At 37.6% G+C, this 20,255-nt stretch overlaps 1 protein-coding gene across 2 annotated transcripts; it reads left to right on the plus strand.

Annotated features, from left to right (window-relative positions):
- The first annotated feature begins 883 nt into the window (after positions 1–883).
- Positions 884–15,912, plus strand: RAP2C (RAP2C, member of RAS oncogene family). 2 transcript variants are annotated; one of them, XM_081041849.1, is made up of 4 exons: positions 884–1,128; positions 1,268–2,077; positions 4,778–5,090; positions 13,303–15,912. In XM_081041849.1, exons 2-3 carry the CDS (start codon positions 1,805–1,807, stop codon positions 5,054–5,056), a joined length of 552 nt encoding a protein of 183 aa, XP_080897975.1. In that variant the 5' UTR covers positions 884–1,128; positions 1,268–1,804; the 3' UTR covers positions 5,057–5,090; positions 13,303–15,912. The 2 variants fall into 2 exon arrangements, with proteins under 2 accessions (XP_080897975.1, XP_080897976.1); XM_081041850.1 differs by having other exon boundaries at positions 929–1,029; positions 1,741–2,077.
- Positions 15,913–20,255: the final 4,343 nt, after the last annotated feature.

Below are 20,255 nucleotides of genomic sequence, written 5' to 3' on the forward strand. Positions count from 1 at the left end.
AAATAGAAAGTTAATATTTAACACTAGAGTCCTGTGCTTTCGAATTTCAATGACTATGAAGGATGGCTGTTAAAACAAACTTTAACATGGAAGAGCTAGCCATACAAATAGCTGTGCATGCAGATAATGAAAGATTAAAAGAAGTTAGTCTGCAAGCCTGAACAATTTACAATCAACTCTTCCCTGGATGTTGGTTCCCTTTCCCTGCTGTGTAGCAGTTGGAATCAGGGGCAAAGCTGAGTTAGAGTACCTGGAAAGTCTATTGGTAATCCTTTTGTTTTCCAAGCCTGGTGACAAGAAGAAAAGGAGTGACTTTGGCATTTGCTAATGGAATCAAAGCAGATTTGCCAGTTGATAAAAGTACTGTGTTTAATTATGTCAGGCACAGCCAAATAAAACTCACCACCACATACGAAATCAGAGCAATAATGAAGTCTAACGGTAGTTTGCACGCGTTTTTTAGAAAAAGATCAAGTAGAAGAAATACCAGGAAAGAGAATAAACTTTCTTGGCTGTTTCATTTTCCCTGCCACTTCTAGTCCAGGGATGTTGGGCATTCTCCCGGTCTTTAGATCATTACTGGCTGTCCTGCACAGGCCAACAAGCGGATCAAGTCCTCCGGCCGAGCTGGGGGCGGCTGAGACGCTGAGGGGCTTCAATAGCTTTGGGGATGGGACTAGCAGCAGAAGCAACAGCTGCTGCGGGTGGGGAAAAGAACGACACTGAAGGTTCTCAGAGAGGCCCTTTGCCAAGGCCATAGCCCCGACCAAAAACTGTCCCCAGACGTCTCGCCTAGCAGGGCGCGGCCCCAGCGCCACTCCGCTCACTCCAAAGAGGTGGGACTTTCCCCACCGGAAGTGATCCGGTCCAGTCTCAGGGAACTGGGACACCTCAGCCAGTGTGTCAGGGAAACCCTTCCGGGTGTGTAGGGGGGGGGGAGTGAATGAGAAAAAAAAAGAGGTGGGTTCGTCTGGAGTCCCTGCGGCCGCCGCCGCCGCTGGACGGCCCCCGCCCCTCTCCCCTCTGCGAGCAGCAGCGCTGGGGCGGCGGTAAGACTGGAGCCGGCCCGTGGCCATGGCCTTGGTGTGACACAGCCTCCCGGGCGGCCGGGCGGGTGCGGACTGCAGGGTAAGCGGGTTGCTTCGGCTTTGGTGGAGGCTGCCGGGTGGGGGTGGGGGATGGAGCTGGGGGAGGCGGCAGCAGGGGCTGCTGGTTTGGGGCTGGTGGGGGTCAGGCGGGTAACGTGCGCCCCTTTCCCCTATAACAGGCCGGACGACGCCCGTGGGAGCCGCGGCCCACAGACCCGCCCGGCAGCAGTGACGGGAGTGGAGCCCACAGGCCTGGGCCGGCTCAGCGGCGCTAGCAGGAAGCGGGGTCCCTGGGCCCCTTTGTGTGAAGGGCGGGGGAGGGGTGAGGGCAGCCCCTAGCTGCGGGCTCCTCGGACGCCCGCCTGCCTGCCGGAGCCCCACGATCGGCAGCCTCCAGCCCTTACCTCCAAGGGGCGCATTTCATCTCCCTACCCTCGCTTGGCTTCTCCAGGCGCGCCCTCCTCCCCACGCCCCCTGCCTGGGGTTCAGTTCCTATAGGAAGGGCATTACCATCCCATCCCCACCCACCCCGACTCTTCGCTCTCTCCCCTCCCCCGCCCTTAACTTCCTCTTCGTCCCGCGTTGGGCCCTCTGCTTCTCTGCACTCTCCTCCCCAGTTCGCAGATTTCCGCCCACCTTCCGCCTCCCCGAGCGCGCGGCTGCTAGCGGGGCGTTATTTTCCCTCCCTCGGGTAGGAGTTGGTGAAGGTGAGACTCATGAGGGAATACAAGGTAGTGGTGTTAGGGAGCGGAGGGGTTGGCAAATCTGCCCTGACTGTGCAGTTTGTCACTGGGACTTTCATTGAGAAATATGACCCCACCATTGAAGATTTCTACCGCAAAGAGATCGAAGTGGACTCTTCTCCGTCGGTGCTGGAAATTCTGGACACCGCAGGAACTGAGCAGTTTGCCTCCATGAGAGATCTCTACATCAAAAACGGCCAAGGTTTCATCCTGGTTTATAGTCTGGTTAATCAACAGTCTTTTCAGGTAACCAAACCAAGTCTTGTAATTTGTAAGAAGGGGGTGTGGTAATCCTACTTTACTTCTGGTTTGCTTGAACCGTGCGTTAATGACTATGTTTTGCTTTTGAAAGTTAGACATGGCGCATTTTTGAGGTTACTCCTGGCACGGAAAAGTATTGGGTTGTTTCTATAGAGAATACTAAAGTAAAAAGTGTCAACAAATATTTTAAAGTTATTTTTAAGTCGAACAAAAGTGAAAAGAGTCACAAAAAAAGAAATAGTTCAGTTTGTGTATATTTAGCGTGGAATATAACCTTCTGAAGTTGCTTGTTCAGTTCAACAAGTATTGATTAATGTACTCAACAAAACAACATTAACAGATAAACTCGGTTAAATAGAGCACTTTGAAAGGAAAATTATTTGGAGTCCATCATCTGTGCAACTCTTCCCACCCCTGTGTCTGCTTTTCCCACCACCCACCCCCTCTCTGTTCTCACTCAAGTTTCTCAACCAGAATTTTAGTGCTGCAGGATGAAGAATTCAAGACCTGCCTTCTAGGTATTTTACTTACTTGAGGCATGTGAAGGAAGGAAAAGTTACTAATTGAAAAGTCTAGCACCTGGAATTAATAACCAACAAAAATGAAGAATGACTCCTTTTCTGCAGTTATCCAAATTGTTTCTGAAAACACTGACTATAGAAAACACATGGATCTGGGAACATAGAACAAGTGCAGATTTCTAACCCCAGCTGGATAGCCAAACTGGAGATGGTCCACTTTCCTCGGAAAATCTGTCTTGACCTTCATTGGGAGACAGACTGAAGGTTTAACATTTTAAGAGATACAATATATGTTGCTATTTATTCCTTGAAAATAACCTCATATTGACCCATTATATTGACTTCCATTGATTTAGGAAATGGATATTTTTCTGCATTTAAAACTGTGCACTTAACGTTTACCTAAGAGACATTAAGTGCTTTAGTCAAGCCAATGTGCTAATTCCACTTTTCTTCGTATTATAAATTAAAGTACTATAGTGAACTTTTTCAGTAACCAGATACAGCACTTCAGGACTTTTTTTTCTTTTAAACATAATACATTCTGGGTAAATGAATCAAAGTTATACTGATCAAACTCAAGTTTATTTTATGTAGGCTTAAATTCCAAAGCAATAGTATCAGAAAAGCATTGTTCCCCCCAAAGTACCAAAGTACTATAGGTGCTACTTGATGCATTTTCTTATTGAAGGATCCTTGGGAGATTTGTTATTCATTCTATTAGCTGACTCTCTTGAGGCTGGAAGTCTTTTATTTATTTATTTATTTATTTATTTATTTATTTATTAGTTTCAGGTGTACAAAACAAGGTAATACTTAGACGTTCATCATTTATATCCCTCATACTGTGAACCCCCCTCCCCCCATCCACTATCCCTCCGACCTCACACTGAACCATCACATTATATATATAAAATTATAGTTGGCATTCATTAATGTTTAGCTTCTGATGTACAATGAGGCTGGAAGTCTTTTGAATAAGATCTCCATATCTACTTCTGTTGTAGACATAAATCGGGAGTGAAAAAAAAACTATGATTTTAACAGAGACTTAAACTCTTTTAAACCCAAATGCCAGAAATTTGGAATCTCAGTTGAACTTGGGTTCCCATAAAGACACTGGGGAAGAAAAGCTAACCTAGAAGACTGAATTTATACATGATCAAACAAAATTGTTGCAAATATCAATTTTGTTTTTGTAAATTTTCACAATCCCCGCTTTTTCCTTCATTCTGCATGTGAATATTCTGTTTACTGTAACTATTCAACTTAAACACAAGTTTATATTCAAGTTAAGCCTTTTAAGTTGTGAAAAATAAAAAAATTGTAATGTTAGTATACAGTCAGTAATATTGTCTTTAATCAATACTCCCTTCCCCAAAGTTGATGCTACTGGAGAATTGCTAAAGCTCTCATGTTTTGTAATTAATTGTAATTACTTAGAAAAAGTAATACACTTGGGAGAAAATTCATGTTGTAAACCAGAATGTAGGCAAAGAAGAGAATGACTTCTTCCCACCCAGGCTCCCACCTGCTTGTTCCTCCCAGGAGCTGCTCACTGTTAAAGTAGTTTCTAGTGTGTTTAAGTATATTTTAAGGTGCTTGATTTTACTGAGATAAAAGCATACCATTAAATTTAAAATTAATAAATGTGTGAATCTGTTTTTAACTTTGGTCTTCTAGGCATGACGCGGTTTTTTGTTCCCACCTTAAACACTTTCTCTCAAGCACTTGCTGAATGGCTAGGAATGCATAGATGCAAAAATCCTGTGCTAGGATAACAGGTGTTAGAACGAGTGACGATAAGCCAGCAGGTTTGAGATGGTCAAACACCCTTATGTATAAATGGATTCATCATATTTGGGAACTTGCTTTTAAATCAGTATAGACCATGGGAAAGAAATGAGTAAATGAGTTCTAAGGTTAGGGTGCAAACCACATTTTATATTCATGACAGAAACCCAGCAAGTATGGCCTGTGGAAATAATCTAGTTCCTACTTCAATGGAGAAAATGATATTTTCCCTATTTGAGTGTGTGGTTTTATTTTGGATTTAGCTCTCTGTACTCAATTGACGGATGACTTCTTGTGAGATTGTAATACTTCTGTCATGCTTATGCAAATAGCATAATTTTTTTCTTTCTTTTTGTGATTGTTTGAATAGGATATCAAGCCAATGAGAGATCAGATTGTCAGAGTGAAGAGATATGAAAAAGTCCCACTAATCCTAGTAGGAAATAAAGTGGATCTGGAACCAGAAAGAGAGGTTATGTCTTCAGAAGGCAGAGCTCTGGCTCAAGAATGGGGCTGTCCTTTCATGGAGACATCGGCAAAAAGTAAATCAATGGTGGATGAACTTTTTGCTGAGATCGTCAGGCAAATGAACTATTCATCCCTGCCCGAGAAGCAAGATCAGTGTTGTACAACTTGTGTTGTCCAGTAAAAAAGATAACCTCAATCATGGCCATACCGAGCAGGTTAGTCATGGATGGAATTTTATGAGCAGAAAGTGTTTTGTTTTTGATCAAGTGTAACACAAAGCAGGTTAATATTAATATACATTGTGCTACCTTAAATTTATTTTTAAAATAGCATTTCCCTTATTCAATGAAGAAAATCTAAAAAATATGGATAAATGAAACAAAGGTAAGAAATTGCCTGTATTCCCATCACTAAGATTTATTTTTTAAATGTGAGTTACTGTTCTCTCTGCTTCATTTATAACATTCCTCTGTTTTGGGGTGAGTTAAAGGATAATACACCTTTTCACTGTTTTGGTGATTAAGCATCCAGAATGCACAGGAGAGTACCCAGTAATAATTTCAGAAGATGATTAGTTTTATGTTTTCTACACTTTTCTGTCCCAGGCTAGAGCTGCTATAATTGAAATCATCAATTTACTTATCACCCAAATGCTTGATTAAAAGGATGATTATTTAATCAAGTTCATCTGTACCTTGCACTTAAAGGACTTAAGTGACCTCTAATAATAGCAAATTATAGTGCCACAATGTATGTTGACTTTAAATATATGGTCCAAATGAGAATCGGGCAAAACTTCTGTGATGTGTTAGAAGGGATAGTCCCAAGGCCTGGAAACATTTTTATTCATTTTAATAAATAACGAAGTTAATAAACAATTACAAAACTTTCAAACTTTTCATTGAGTTAAATGATAACTTAATAAAACTTGCTTAAATGAATGAGTATTTTAAAAAGCTAAGTTATATAAAACTTGCTGAGCATTTAAAATGAGTTTATTTTATCCATATCATGATTTAAAAATCTAGATTGTAATTGGGCAAATAGACTCACTTAGACAGTGACACCTAAATAATGAGACAAACCAACCAATAGCCAGGATGACTGAGAAACCACAGCAAATGCCAGACTAGCCTGACAGTATCAGGAATGGAATTGATTGTTTTGAGCCAAGACTGACCTCAAGTCCAGGCAGCAGTGTTGGAAATGGCAACAGGCATTTCAGATCACAGTGATGATTTTTAATCAAAGGTCGGGTTTCATGTGTACTCCCTGGAGAAAAGACTAGCTAGCGGTCCCTAATTTATCTTTTCAGACAAGATTTCCTGTCAGGTAGTGTCATCTTTGTAAATGAAGTATGACAACAGTGCTTTATTCAAAATGATTTTACTCATCAGCTCTCCTGCATACTAGAATATGATGAAAACTCATGTATTTTCATATACCTAGCTACTTCTCTTCCCTTATAAAGTCGCTTGTCAGACTGTAGTCCAGCATATGTTTTGTTGATAGTGTTGCACTTACAGTAGTCTTTTGACGCAGGAACAGGCATATGTAGGTGATTGAGTCCCCTGTTCTTGTTTTCATAATCTCTCAAACTGGAAGCCATCTTCAAGTTTTAACAAGTTCTGTGGAGTGATTGCGTCTTCACCATTATGCTCTCTTTCTCTGAGACATTTAACTGGGCAAATGACAGAAGTGTACACATTTTAGTTTTTTTATCATCTTTATAAAAAATTAACCAGCTGAATTTCTGAAAAAGGGAATTCCCTGACCGAGGTCTTTTAGAACAAAGCTCATTATATGCAGTTTTTTTTCCTAACATCAAATAAGATTGAACTGATGTGTATGGAAATCTGTAATCTGAGGTCTGTAACATTTGTGGCTGTACTTGTTTACTGTTTATCTAAAAAAAAATAGGTGATGGATTCTGAATGCTGTAGCTTGAGTCATGGAACTCTGAAGTCTGTCCCCAATTTTGTGTCATTGTAGACAGCTATAGAAAGTAAACTGAATCAAATTGGTCTGGGTAGACAGCCAACTATCTTCAGTCAAATTGGCAAATGGGTAATTTCTAAAGCAGTTTTAAAGTCTTTCTTGTTCTGGGTTATTTCTGACTTTATTTTGCAACTGTTTTGTGACCTAAATTACTTTAAATTCATTTGGTTACCTACAGGAATGATCAATTTTTTTTATATATCTGAAGTCAACTCTTCACGTTTTTGTTAACTAATGTACTAAAAAATCAGAAAATATTAATACCAATAATTGCTCATTTTTATAATATAATTTTTGTTTGTTTTTCATATTTGTAAGCAGAATACACTATTGAAAGTGCGAGCCTTGAATAAAATAACCTAATCAGCTGAATTTCTGAAAATATTAAAGGGAATTCCCTGACCAAGGTCTTTTAGAGCCAAGCATATTATATGCAGTTGTTTTTTTTTCTTTCTGATATCAAATAAGATTGAACTGATGGATATGGAAATCTGTAACCTGAGGTCCTTAGTGTTCGTGGTTGCGCTTGTTCACTATTTATTTTAAAAAATAGGTGATGGATTCTGAATCCTGTAGCTTGAGTCATGGAACTCTGAAGTCTATCAGTCCCAGATCTAGACTGAAGATCAAATTTTGACAAGTAAAGGAGAAATGCTTGTCCTTAATATTTAGAAGAGTATCTTGCCCAAGTTAGAAATAATAAGACTAGAGTAAATCAGAAGGACTGTGATTGTTGTAAATTGGTTTCTTTTAATTGAAAGGGAAATTTTATTAATACTCTAAGAATTGCTTCTGATAATTCCTCACATTTATTTCTTACCACCCTTCAATTTGGGTCACCAGTTCCTTGCCCAACACCTGTTTATCTGCATGTCTCCCAGGATTGTTTCCTCACCTTTCACCCTCCCACTGGCAGTAACCTTAGTGTAAGTTTGGATTCAGGGCCAGATTCTTTATGTGCTGCTTTCGTGGCTGGTTTCCTTACTGACCTGAGGAGTCTCATATACCAACCATAGCAGCAGTATAGTAGAAACACAGGTCAGTGTTGCAGCCCTGTTTTGCTTTTATTAACTACATCATAGCTCCTCTGTATTGGTGTGAATAATTGACAGTTAGCTGCTTTGGTATATTGTTATTGAGAGTGATGGGTGTTTTGTTAATCTCATAATACTATAAAGGAAGTAAATCACAGTGCTGTGGGGGTTTCAAGAAAAGGAGAGACCACTTTCAATTAGAGCAGGTTTCTCAACATTCTGACTCTTTGTTGGGGGGCGGGCTGTAGGATGTTTAGCAGCAACCCTATACTGATGTCATTAGCATCCCCCTGCCCCCCAACTTGTGGCAAAACTATCTCCATACATTGCCAGGTGTCTGGGGGTTGGGGGTGGGGAACAAAATCTCCCTTGGTTAAAAACCACTGATTTAGAGGAATTTCACTGAGAGTAGAATTTGAGTCATACCTTGAAGAATAGGTAGGATATGAGGGGATGGGGAAGGGGTAGAGGTAATTCCAAAGAGAGGGAATGCCAAAAAGAGCAAAATAATATCCTAAAATATTCTGTTGATTTCCCTGAAAGGAAGGTAGGAAGTGCAGTAAAGTTTTCCCTTAAATGTGATAGTTTGGTAAATACACTTTTGGCAAACAGTTGTTTTTAAAGATTGCATTTTGGTGATTCCTGTACCTCAGTCCAGTATTGACAAAAGTTGTTTACAAAAAAAGAGAAAAAGAAAGAAAACAGAAATAAAAAAATGTGTTCTTCACCATGGTTTGAGGATCTGCAAGGTTTGATCCTATTTTTCTCCATGTATTATAGAACGGGTTCTCCCAACAAGAGTAAATGGTGCATAAGAGTACCAAACACCAGGAATGAAGCTGAAAGAACAAAGATCATTATTTATGTCAGCCTCAGTTCATTACATATGTCATCCCTAAGAAAAGGAGATTCTTGATTCAAGACTAGCACATCATTTCACGTGGCAGCAGAATGCCTGGGGTGTTAAAGGCTCCTGAAAAGCTGAACCATCTATGAATGTCATATTAGTCTAGCTGGCCTTACTATTTCTAAACAGTGGAATTGATTAGTATTTTCATTTTTAAAAAAATAAATGTGTGGAATCAGAATTGTTTCTAATCTTTTCTCCAGCTTTTAATTAGATATGATATGTTGAAGATTTAGCAAATATAAGGAGAAAATCATGAAAATTAAATCACAGTGTGTACTTTAAAATGTTGGCGTTTTCATATCCAAGTTAAATGTTAACCATATCAGTGTTGTAGAAGTTACAGTTTTAGATAGATACTTTTTCCCCCGCCCTATTTTGCATATCACATGGAGTGGGGAAAATAGCTGATTTTAAATAAATGCCCATTTTTCATCCAATTCAAATGGAGCCTGTGGCATGGCAGCCCTGAATGGATGAGGAAGCATGCTTTGGGGTAGTGGTGTGCTATAAAGACCTGAAAATGGCCTTAGGGTAAAAGGGGAGAACAGAGATACGTTGTCCTTTCTGCCCCACTAATCCTCCCAAACCTTTACTGACCCCCACAAGGTTCATGGTTTGGGACTGTTCAGAGTAGATAGGTACCTAGTCAGACCTGCTCTGGATGTGAAGGTGTCTGATGGTTAGAATGATTTTTTGTATGTCTGTTCCTTCTTTAACTGCTTCCTTTTAACCTAAAGACTAGGCTTTTATTGCAGAATGAAATGCATATGAGCCATTCAATTTTACTCCATTACCTCTCTGGCTTAAAATGAACCATCAGTAGAATTAACAAAAATTGCATCATGGAGTTGGAGAATTGCCACTGAGGAAGTATTCTAGCCATACTACAGTAAAGATTCTCCTCATGGGATTACTTCTCAGTGGAATACTAAAATCCAGAAGATAATATCATTAAGAAAAACTTAAGTCCTGTCAGCTATTGGGAATACTTAGCCTACCAAAAACATACTCCCAAATTCCTTTGATTAGCCACAGTCTTAGGAATGAATATCAGATTCAAAAAAAGCAATTTAGAGTCTAGGGGAGTAGTACCCTACCTAGTCTAATTCCAAGTCAGCAGCTAAGATCAGGTCCTTGGGCTCACATTCCTGCTTATCATCAATGGACATGGTCATACTATTTGAGATCTCAGAATTGCACTCATCATGTTAAATGTAAATTTACAGAGATTTTTCAGACTAGAACATAAGAAAAATTGCTTATCCCTCCCCTCCTACCCAGGGTTCACCATAAACTTCTAGGGTGCATGTTCTCCTTAAATCATTGTTCCACTGTCATTCAAGGTTTCTATTCCATAGATTTAGCTTTTGCTCTGTATGTTTAGTGGGTGACAGGTGAACACTTTTAATTACCTAGTCCTCCCACTCCACCCCCCCAATAAGCTTCATGAGTGCTATGCAAATTAGGATAAATAATATATTTAACAAAAACATAACTTCTATCAACAGAATTCTAGTCTAGTGTTTTGGTAATATAACTAATATTTAACTTGGATATGAAAATGCCAAGTAAAAAATGTGAAGGGAAATGTATTTTTTTATTTCTTTTTTGTTAAATGCCCAGAATATCATATGTCTTAAGCTGGGGGGAGAAATGGATTGTGATTGCACATTTATATTTCCTAAAAAGAACGCTAGTAAATACCACTGTATTTAGAAATGGTAAATGCAGCGAAAAAGACATTCATAAACTGCTAAGCCTTTCAGGAGCCTTTGTTAGTATTCCAGGCATTCTGCTGCCACGTGAAATGATGTGCTGGTCTTAAATCAAGAATCTCCCTTTTTCTTCATGCTGACATAAATAATGATCTTTGTTCTTTCAGTTCTGTGTTTGGTACTCTTGTGTACCAATTTACCCCACTTGGGAGACCCTATTTCATAATTTCCTGAACAAAAAGTTTGGACTATTGTTTGGGATTTTTTTCTTCTATTCTTCCATAACAAAATCTAATTAGAAAAAAGGGAAAAAGTGAAAACAGTTACGCAAGAGTTGGAGCACAAGCTTTCCGAGTTAAGATTTGTTGGGTTTGTTGCTGGAAACTTGAGTGAGGACAGGGATCACTTGTGTTCTATCTCAGAAGAAGCAAGTTATACTTTTGCAATGTGACTGTGATGTCCTGGGAATTAAAAACGTATGAGTTTGACCAGCTGCCTTTAAAGCTTCTAGAATGTTTTTTAAATGAATGAGAGTTGTTAGTACGTTGAAAATTTTGCTGTCACAGTGAGGAGCAATAACATACATTTTGCATTCTGTGAAATTCTAATCTGGGAGAGACGGTCCTTTTTGCTTAATGCAAGCTTTTGCTTCAGGATTTATTACCGCAGAAAATCAAAATTTATTACTCCCTTGAAAAATAGCTGGTATTAATACTTTACTGTTTGTTTAATGGTATGCCTCCTATTAAGGTTGTTGAGTCTGACCTGGAAATTATCTATCTCTTGATTTTATTGGAGTATTGCCATCCTATGGAATGTGGGTGGACCAAATATTAACCAGGTTTTCAGAGCGTGGGAAATAATGCATATATCACATTTTATTTAATATAGATTATGGTTAATAAGCTGGTTTGTAGTCTCAGTGTTTATTTTGGCTAGAAATAATCACTACTTCCTCAATTTGATTTCAGAGAATATCTGAACTATTAAATCATCACATACTACAAGTCTTCACTATTTAAGAGACATAATTATATTTGAAAATCCCAAATCTTTGTAGTTATTTTGAAAAATGTAAATTTAAATTTATAGCAATTTTGCATTACTGAAAAGTCTTCCAAAAAATTTTACATACATATAAGGAAATACTGTTATGTTCAAATAGGTAGAAATATTCAAATGAAGCTAAAAAAGTAAAACGGTCTTTAGTCTGGATATCAAGACATAATCCTGGTCTTCTAGAAATTTATAACATAGTTGAGAAATGAAAAAAAATTACCTGACATTTGACATATAAGGTACTTTCACATACTACTTTATGATATATCTGGGGAAATAATTTTTATCCTTATTTTAATAATGAGGAAACTGGACTTGCCCAAGCTTAAATTACCAGTGCCCTAATTAACAATTTCCCTTACTGCAAAAAAAGTTTTAATTTTAATTGGCAGAAGAATGTTTCTATAATAATTTCTAAAAAGGCAAAATTTTGTCTCTTTTTTTCTAATGTGTTTAGGTGGCAGAATTGCAATAAAAATGAACAGAGACGTTCTTCAAAAGTAATCATTTTTATGATATAGCTTCTAGTAAAGAGTTCTCAGGCTATTTTAACACTAATGAAAGTATAGCTGTCAAATGAAATCAAAATTATGCATGTGTAAACATTGGTAGAGCCCTTAGATCTTAAATTGTTTTCACTTGGCATTCTTTCATAGTTGCTACGTATTCTGCTCTTTGTTTCTGGCTTTACTTATTTATTTATTTTAGTTTTTACATTAAAACAAATGTAATTCTACTCCCCTGGAAGCTATTTGGTCATCCAGCATAGTTAAAGGACTTTGTGTCTGAATGATAGATTTTTTTCCCCCTGGTATTAATTAGATGGGCAGAAGTCTATCAACTGTAAGAGCAGAGACTGAGACATCCCAATCATAAAAGTTCCTATGGTTGGGAGGATGTCCCAAAATGGGCCAACCAGAGTGGGAACTAGGAACGACTGCTGTCACCTAGCATCTAACCCAAGTCGTGGCACCAACCTAGTAAGTGCTTAATAGCTAGACCCTGATGGAATTACATTTTCTTATTTTAAATTCTCAAAACAAAACCCTAAATTTTGGAAAAGTTTTGCATACTGTCAAGTTTGCTCATAATTAGTATGCATTTAATTCTAATATCATTTTCCATTAAAATAGAAACAGCAAATTCAAAGTAGAAGTAAGATTTACACTTTTATACTGTAAGATCTTTTAAATCAGTAAGAACGTTTTTGATATTGTATAAAGTACACAAATAAAAGTACAGTCCTATTTTATTTTCATTCAATATTATTTTATATTAGTTTAACGTCTACAGCGTAGTGGTTAGACATGTATATAATTTACAAAGTGAACTCCCCCAATTAGTCTAGTGCCACCTGGCACTATACATAGTTACTATGGTATTATTGATTATATTCCCTATGTAGTGCTTTACATACCTGTGACTATTTTGTAACTACGAATTTGTATAGTACTGTTTTAAAAAAAATAAACCAGAGTAGTTGCACACACGCAGTATATTATATCCAATGTGTCACTAGAGTGTTTCTAATTTTTAATGACTTTCTTGGACCACAGAAAATTACTTTTTTTACTTAAACTGATGGTAAACAGTGAAATTACACCTTAGGATACTTATTTTGGTACCACTTCCATGTGTGTACGGATCTGTTGTCAGTTCTTATTTTAAACTGCAATTTGACATTTTTATGACATTTTTATTTTAACTGCAGATAAAACTCAGAGGAAATTTGCACAGATGCTGCTTTGGAGAACATTACAACCTGGGTTGCAGAACTGAGCCTTGGTAAACCTGTCTCTATTACAGCATGTTGCCATACATCTAATTAAGTGCATAAGGTCTTTGGCTTTCAAGATCCATGGACCTTAAACAGGAATGCTTAGCACGTTTACCATATGTTTAAAATCTGTTCTTTATCAATCAGTCCTTTTGTAGCTTTCTAAGTTCTTATTGATGGCTAATATGCAAGAATTAATTTTTAATATTTTAATTGATTTCTTTAATCAGTTTCTCAATTGTATTTATTAAATACTCAAACTCAGTATTACCTACTCAATGCCTTTTAAAAGAAAGTTATAATGGAGAAAAAAAATGAGCCTTAAACAAATGGTTACTTCTGTATATTACCTCGCACCAGTGCTTCATTCAATTTGTAAAATCTTTCTCCTTTAAATAGTTGGTTAATACTTTGAGACTTTGTTTACGTGTGGCAGTGTTGTAAAAAGAAACTAAGGATCACATTTTTACCTGTATGGATGAAATATCCCTTTTCTTCAAGTGCAGTTTGTGATGTGTTTTTGTTAACATGTTCTGAAAGTTACAATTGATATTTGAAATTGTAGAACATTTAGCTGAAGAGTTAAGCATTTGATTCCACTAGGTTTTCACATGTGTTAATCTCATTTACAGCATCAAATTGCAGCAGTAACATTTTCCTTTCTGTGAAGTTCTAAATTTAGTTATGACCTACTTAGCAATGCCTTTGAAAAGGGATATTGTATCCATGGTAAATTAATTGTATACCTAAACAGAGATAGCTCAGCTTTGCCTGTCAGGCTTGTAATTGACATCTAATAGACTTCTGCACATGTAAAATTGAATTCAAGTAAAATCATATATACTTTCTAGTTCTTAATATTTGTCTTTCTGAATAATAGTTTTAAAGCAATATTTGTTAAAGTTTTCTTGCACTATCACAATTGCTTTTTAGTTATTTCTCAAGAAGCATGTTCGTAGTAGAGACAAAAGTCTGTGTAACAGGAGGAAGGATAGCGCCAAGTTTCTGGGCTTTTTTTTCTTTTCCTTGCAAATGTTCTTCTAATAGCCATTGCCTTTCATGTTGTTTACCTAATCAGCACATTTTGTCTGAATACTTGAACATTTTATCAGTAACACAGGTATAGAAATAGAAAGGAAACTTACAAAGAGTAATCTTTTGGTTAAGTTTTAACATGACAATGAGCGCTTTTTCTAGCAATTATTTTAAAATTTTGTAAGTTTGGCAGTATTTTGTTGGGTTTTTATTTGATTTTAGTTGTGTGCATTTAATTTGCAGAAGTTAGTACCTGCAGCTCACCTACTGCACCAAAGTTCTCGATTTTAGGAGCCCAGCTTTAGTCATTTGAACATGCTTCTAAATTAAATAAAACAAAACGAAAAAACCAAAACTATGCTTTTGATCTATAATAATAGCTCAATAACTTTGTCAAGGAAAGCTCTAATATATGCAGTGATGGTTTATGGAAGGGTGTGGCAATTTTAAATTTATATTGTGTGTGATGTTCAAATAAAGTGATATCTACATTCATGTGATTTATTGGTCAGCATGACCATTAATTATTGCATAGAAATTGATTAAACTTTGATTTCCTTTTTTTAAATCGTGTTGCATTTGATTCCTGATCAAATTCCGTCAAAGTGAACTCTTGATCTTAGATTTTGAATTTTATGGTGAGATTGTAAGGGTGGAGGCAATTGAAACATTGTTCCTTATTTATTAACTGCTTGAAATGAATACCTAATTTAAGTTTGCACTTTAATACCAAACTTAACCAAACCCTCAGTTAAAAGTAGGTTAAGTGATTGTGGTTCATCTTTATTAGCTGTGTGAAATTCTAAAGGAATCAAATAATTCATGATGATTTAAATTTTCTGCAGATGGATTTTTTTATACTGTTTCTTTCCTATGGATAGTTCTTGTTCTCATTCTCTCTCTCTCTCTCCCTCTCCCCCCTCCCTCTTCCCCCTTCCTCCTTCCCTCCCTCGCTCCCTCCCTCCTTCTCTTGCTCCCTCCTTCCTATCTTCCCTCCCTTTCTCCTTCCCTGCCCTCCCTCCCTCCCTATCTATCTCCCTATCTCTGTCACTAACCTCAGCAGCAAATTTAACTTTAATTCATTTAGGATCACAGGAATCAGGGGAAAGTGGTTTAAAGTGGTTTCTCCAGCACATTTTAAGAAAAGGGACCAAAAGTTATTTTAGCTTCCTCAATAGATTGCATGTCAAGTTGCTTATTAGGATAATAAATTAATATTAAATGCAATATATGTCTTGTCTTTACTATGGCATCTGTTTAGGAGTTGTTCAAATCACTGCAGTAGGGCTCTGCAAATAAAATCATGTAACCTATTATGGATCTAATGTACTGTAACTTTATCAATGAAAGGTTAAAAATCTCAAGTAACAAGTACAAACATTGAACAATGACCTATAAAGATTTGTAAAAGTAAAATTTTTCCAATAGATTTCATTCTTGTCATTTTGTAAGACGACCGACCCTACAGTCCACCTGTTTGTAACTTTTTTAATAAAATAGACACCTGTATTACTGAGGTTGGTTTCTTGAATTATTTGGTGTATTGCTACTTGTTCTAGATTTGCTGGCTTATAAATCTCTCATAACTGAAAGTCATTACTTTTTATCAAAATGATAATGTGTATTGCAGTACATGTTTAAACAAGTTAAACGTTCACTTGTGTCTTTAGTCACCATTCTGGCAAATGTGGGGAAAAACTGAGATATATCTTAAAATGTAATATTTAATCAATTGAATAACAAATAAATTAGAAATTATAAATAATGGGTAAAAAACAATTATGTATATGACTTGTCCCATATCAAGAAGGCAGCCCAATAAATCTGTTGGCTAGGAATTGTCCATGTATATGAAATTTCAGACAGTATTCATATAATTAAATTTTGAAACACTGAATGAAGAAAATTCAATATAATGAAGTTATTATTTTGTTTTATCCAGTGAAAGGTTTGCCAATTCACTGCATAACCTAATATTTTTAAATTGTTGAACTGAATAGACTCTTTAACCTCAAAGTTTTTTTTAAAACCTTGATTTTATTCTTTAAAGTTGGACACTTCTGTCGAAACATAAATGAACTGGATTAAAATTTTTTTGTAAAAATAGGCATGTTTATATATTTTTTGTAAAAATAGGCATATAATATATATATAAATATTTATTACTGTTGATTATTGGTCTATAGTTGGGCTCCAAACACCCCAAGTATACTGTATCGGATGCTGCCCTTGGTCCACAAACGCTTTTCTACAATACAGGCACTCATGACTTCAGGGCCCTCTTCCTTTTTTCCATTGAAGGAGTAGTATCCCTTCATTGAGCAAGGTCAACTTTTTCTTTTGGAGTAAGGAAAGGTTTATTGATCAAAAAGGTGCCAACTGAGAAGATGGGAAACCTAGTGGTGCCTCATATCCATCTTTTTCTATTTAGTTTCAGGTGTACAAAACAATGTAATAGACATTATACCACTTCACAAAGTGATAACCCCATCCCCCAATCTACATCACACACAGCCGTTACAATTCCGCTGTCTCTTCATATCCATTTTTAAAAAGTACAGAGTTCAGACTTCTTTTAAGGGAAGGGGAAATGGGAGGAGCAACAGGTGATTGATGACTGCAGACATCTGGGCCCTAACAGCAGTCTGAGGAAGATTTTGCAGGAGGTTCCTGCAAATCTTTGATAAACAATCATTTTTTTGTGCATACTTCCCTTATCTCCTAGGGAGAGGCACCTTCTGGTAAGGAGCCTTTTTGTGGAAGTCAAGCCCAAAGCAGAATTCCTCTAATGATGAGCATGTCTATGTGCAAGACAAAGCAGAAGCTATTAGCCTGAAGTCCATGGGAACAAAGCAGGCTTGAACAAGACAGAGTCAGAGAGGCCAGGCATTTCACTCAGTTACAATTCCCCCTTTTTGTTCAGTCTTCAGGGAAATAAGGAACTGGGTCCAGGTTCAATTAAGAGGGAGGATTAGCTTTAAATGGAGTCAGATTTGCCTGCCCATTGTGTCCCTCTTAGGACTCTTGAAATCTCACGTCCATCTCTTCTGTGATGGTCCCTGAGCAAGGTCAACATTTTTTAACCAAGTGAATAACAGAGAGAGACGATAAGAGGATGGAGTAATGTAACAGTTAAGGGATACTACTACCTTGATGAGCCAAGTCAGTGTTGGATATCAGTAGGGTACTCTCTCACTGCCAGATGTCCTTTGCCCTTTTCATGCTGTTCTTATCTGGGGAGAAGATTCATCTAGTCTTCACACTCTTCCAGGATATAGCACCTTCGGTTCCAGATCCAAGTTGAGATTTAAAGCAGGGACCATTTTTGTTGTGTGTGTGTGTTTTTTTTGTTGTTTTTTTTCAGATAGGCTCTTGCTGTCACATATATCTATCTCATTTAAACCTTGCTGCTATCTGGTGTTTGGACTTCATTGTCCCCATTTTGTTGATGAAACCAAGGCTTAGGAAAGTGACTTCAGATCATAAAGACAGGGTCAATGACTAAATGTTGTGAAAGGTTCTTTTGGACAAGTTTTCAAATAAATTCATCTTTGGGTAGAGTCAGATGGGTGCTATTAAAATTATAAAGCTCATGGAAACAAGATAAGCAAAAAGTAATTTTAAGTCAGTGTGATAGTCCATATGTAACAAAATGCGTCCTATTTAAAAGTAATGTATTTGTTATATTACTAAGAATTTGTATAAGACATAAGCTATTTTCATTATAACTATTTTTCTTTGGACAGGGGGTGCCTTAAATCAGGATTTGGCAGCCTGGCTGCCAGTCAGAATCCAACCCAGTTAGCAGTGCCAAAACAACTGTAGTTAGATTTAGCCGCCGTATCCTGCATCCATTGTAGAGCTCAGCTGCACCCTTTTTCTACCTAAACTTATGGTTTGGATGGAGGACCAGAAGTGCAGCTGATCCCAGACACATCCTTTTTTCAGCAGAGACCTACTCTTTTAGCTTACAGGCATTAATCCATGGACCAGGCTGCCCTGTTCCCAAGCTCAGTGGTCATGCTATTATAATTAATGAGTTTTCTCCTATAGATTGTGAGCTCCTAGAAGGTAGGGCTTTACCTAAGTTACTTCTTCATCCTCAGTGCTTACCTGACTTCTAGTGTATTATAGGTGCTCAATAAATATTGTATGAAATTGTAGTCAGAATCAATATGGCAGATGGGTATTCACTCTTTAGAAAATCCTAACCTTGCTATTACCTACTGATCTTTTTCATTTCTAGCAGTTAGGCTACATGGGAAATGCATTTTCTCCCCATCCCCCTTTCTTCATCCACTGTAGCAGTAAGTTTGTTGGTTGTTTTTTTTTTTTTTTTGCTTGCTTGTTTTGTTTTCTGTTTTTGTTTATAACAGAAGCAATGGTTTCTAAACTCACTTCCAAGAGAAATACCATAAATGGTCCATGTGGGCATAATACAAATCTGTACTGAAGGACCTTGCGTCTGAGATTAAATCCTCCAAGACTCTAGGGAGAAGAATACAACCAAGAAAGAGTATTTATTGCCCATTCCTGGATTTCCTCTCCAGTGAATTCCAAAGCTGACCTACACCTGTCCCAGCCTCATTCTTAGGCAAGTCAGAGAAATAGTCACATTGGATCCCAAAAGCCTCTCAAATATTTCCCCCTTTAATGAGGCAGCAATCCAGTTTTCCCTGCCATACCTCAAGTGATTCCCCACCTACACTGCTGAAGTCATCTCCTCCACCTTTCCTTTAATCCTTTCTTGTCCCCTTTCCCTCATTGTATCCACCAACTAACTTGTATCCCATGTAACCAAACCCGTACTCTGCCCCCTCCTTTTTTTCTGTATGAATCTCAAGATAGTTTTATGAGTAATGAAACTAATAGAAGTAAGATTTTTAACTCTGGTTCCCCCAACCCCAAGACTCAATCTCCAAATCCTTTGACACCAATAGTTGGAGACATTTTCAAATTGATCTTAAACTAATGTAAGGTTTGCCCCAAAATGTCAGCCTCATGTATGTGCTTCAATATCAGTGAACTCTGCAGTCTGCCAAGTAACTGGAGACTTCCAGATGCCTTAGAAAGCCCTCCAGGAATTGGCTCTTGAGGCTCTAGATACTTTTACTCATGCTGTAATCCCCAGTGAATGCCCTGGATTTAGTAGTTTGAAACTCCTTCCAGCTGCCATAAGCTTTAAAGTTTAGAGGAGAGGGGGTGGAGAGTGTGAGGGAGGGAGGATTTAAGCCCATGCTGAAGTTTTCTTGGAGCTTGAAAGTGGACAGGTGTTAAACCTACAGTTGAGCAATATAAAGATACCCGAGGGTTCTGACTTTTCAATCCCTGTTATGGTGGTTCATTATTCCTTTAAGAGAATATCCCAGGAAGTCCTGATACTAGTGGACACAATTTTCTCTGGTTTCCTATGGACCCTCTTTTGGACATTTCTGTGGCTATCCTTAGAAGAATCCCCAGTTGAAGTGTAGACAATATGTCATGCTTCAAGATATCTCTACAAGTGTTTTTGGTCCTTCGCTTGGGCTCCAAAATATACAGAAGTAAGTGGGAGGAGTGGACATTTAAATGGCAAATGCAAGGCTTTTATTACACTGATTGGTTGCAAGTGCTTGAGTCCATCTGACGGTCATGGCATTGAGATTGAAGCTTTGCTCTCTACCCAAGAGAAGTCTGAGCTGTTGTTTACTCTCCAGATGGCTTAAAAGAATAGTTGCAGTGACCTAGGAATGGAAATCTGGCACAGAAAAGAGTGGCTTCCCTTTGACAGTAAATAGTTGCTTGGTGAGGAAGATAACTATTCTAGACAAAAACGAGACAAGATCAGTGCCTTCATTTAATTTCCATTTACC

This window comes from Rhinolophus hipposideros (genome assembly GCF_964194185.1).
Source record: "Rhinolophus hipposideros genome assembly, chromosome: X".
NCBI lineage: Eukaryota > Metazoa > Chordata > Mammalia > Chiroptera > Rhinolophidae > Rhinolophus > Rhinolophus hipposideros.

Coding starts and splice junctions, on each gene's coding strand:
- RAP2C (XM_081041849.1), top strand. CDS start 1,805: ATGAGGGAATACAAGGTAGTGGTGTTAGGGAGCGGAGGGGTTGGCAAA. Junction 2,078..4,777: donor TTAATCAACAGTCTTTTCAG/GTAACCAAACCA, acceptor TTGTTTGAATAG/GATATCAAGCCAATGAGAGA.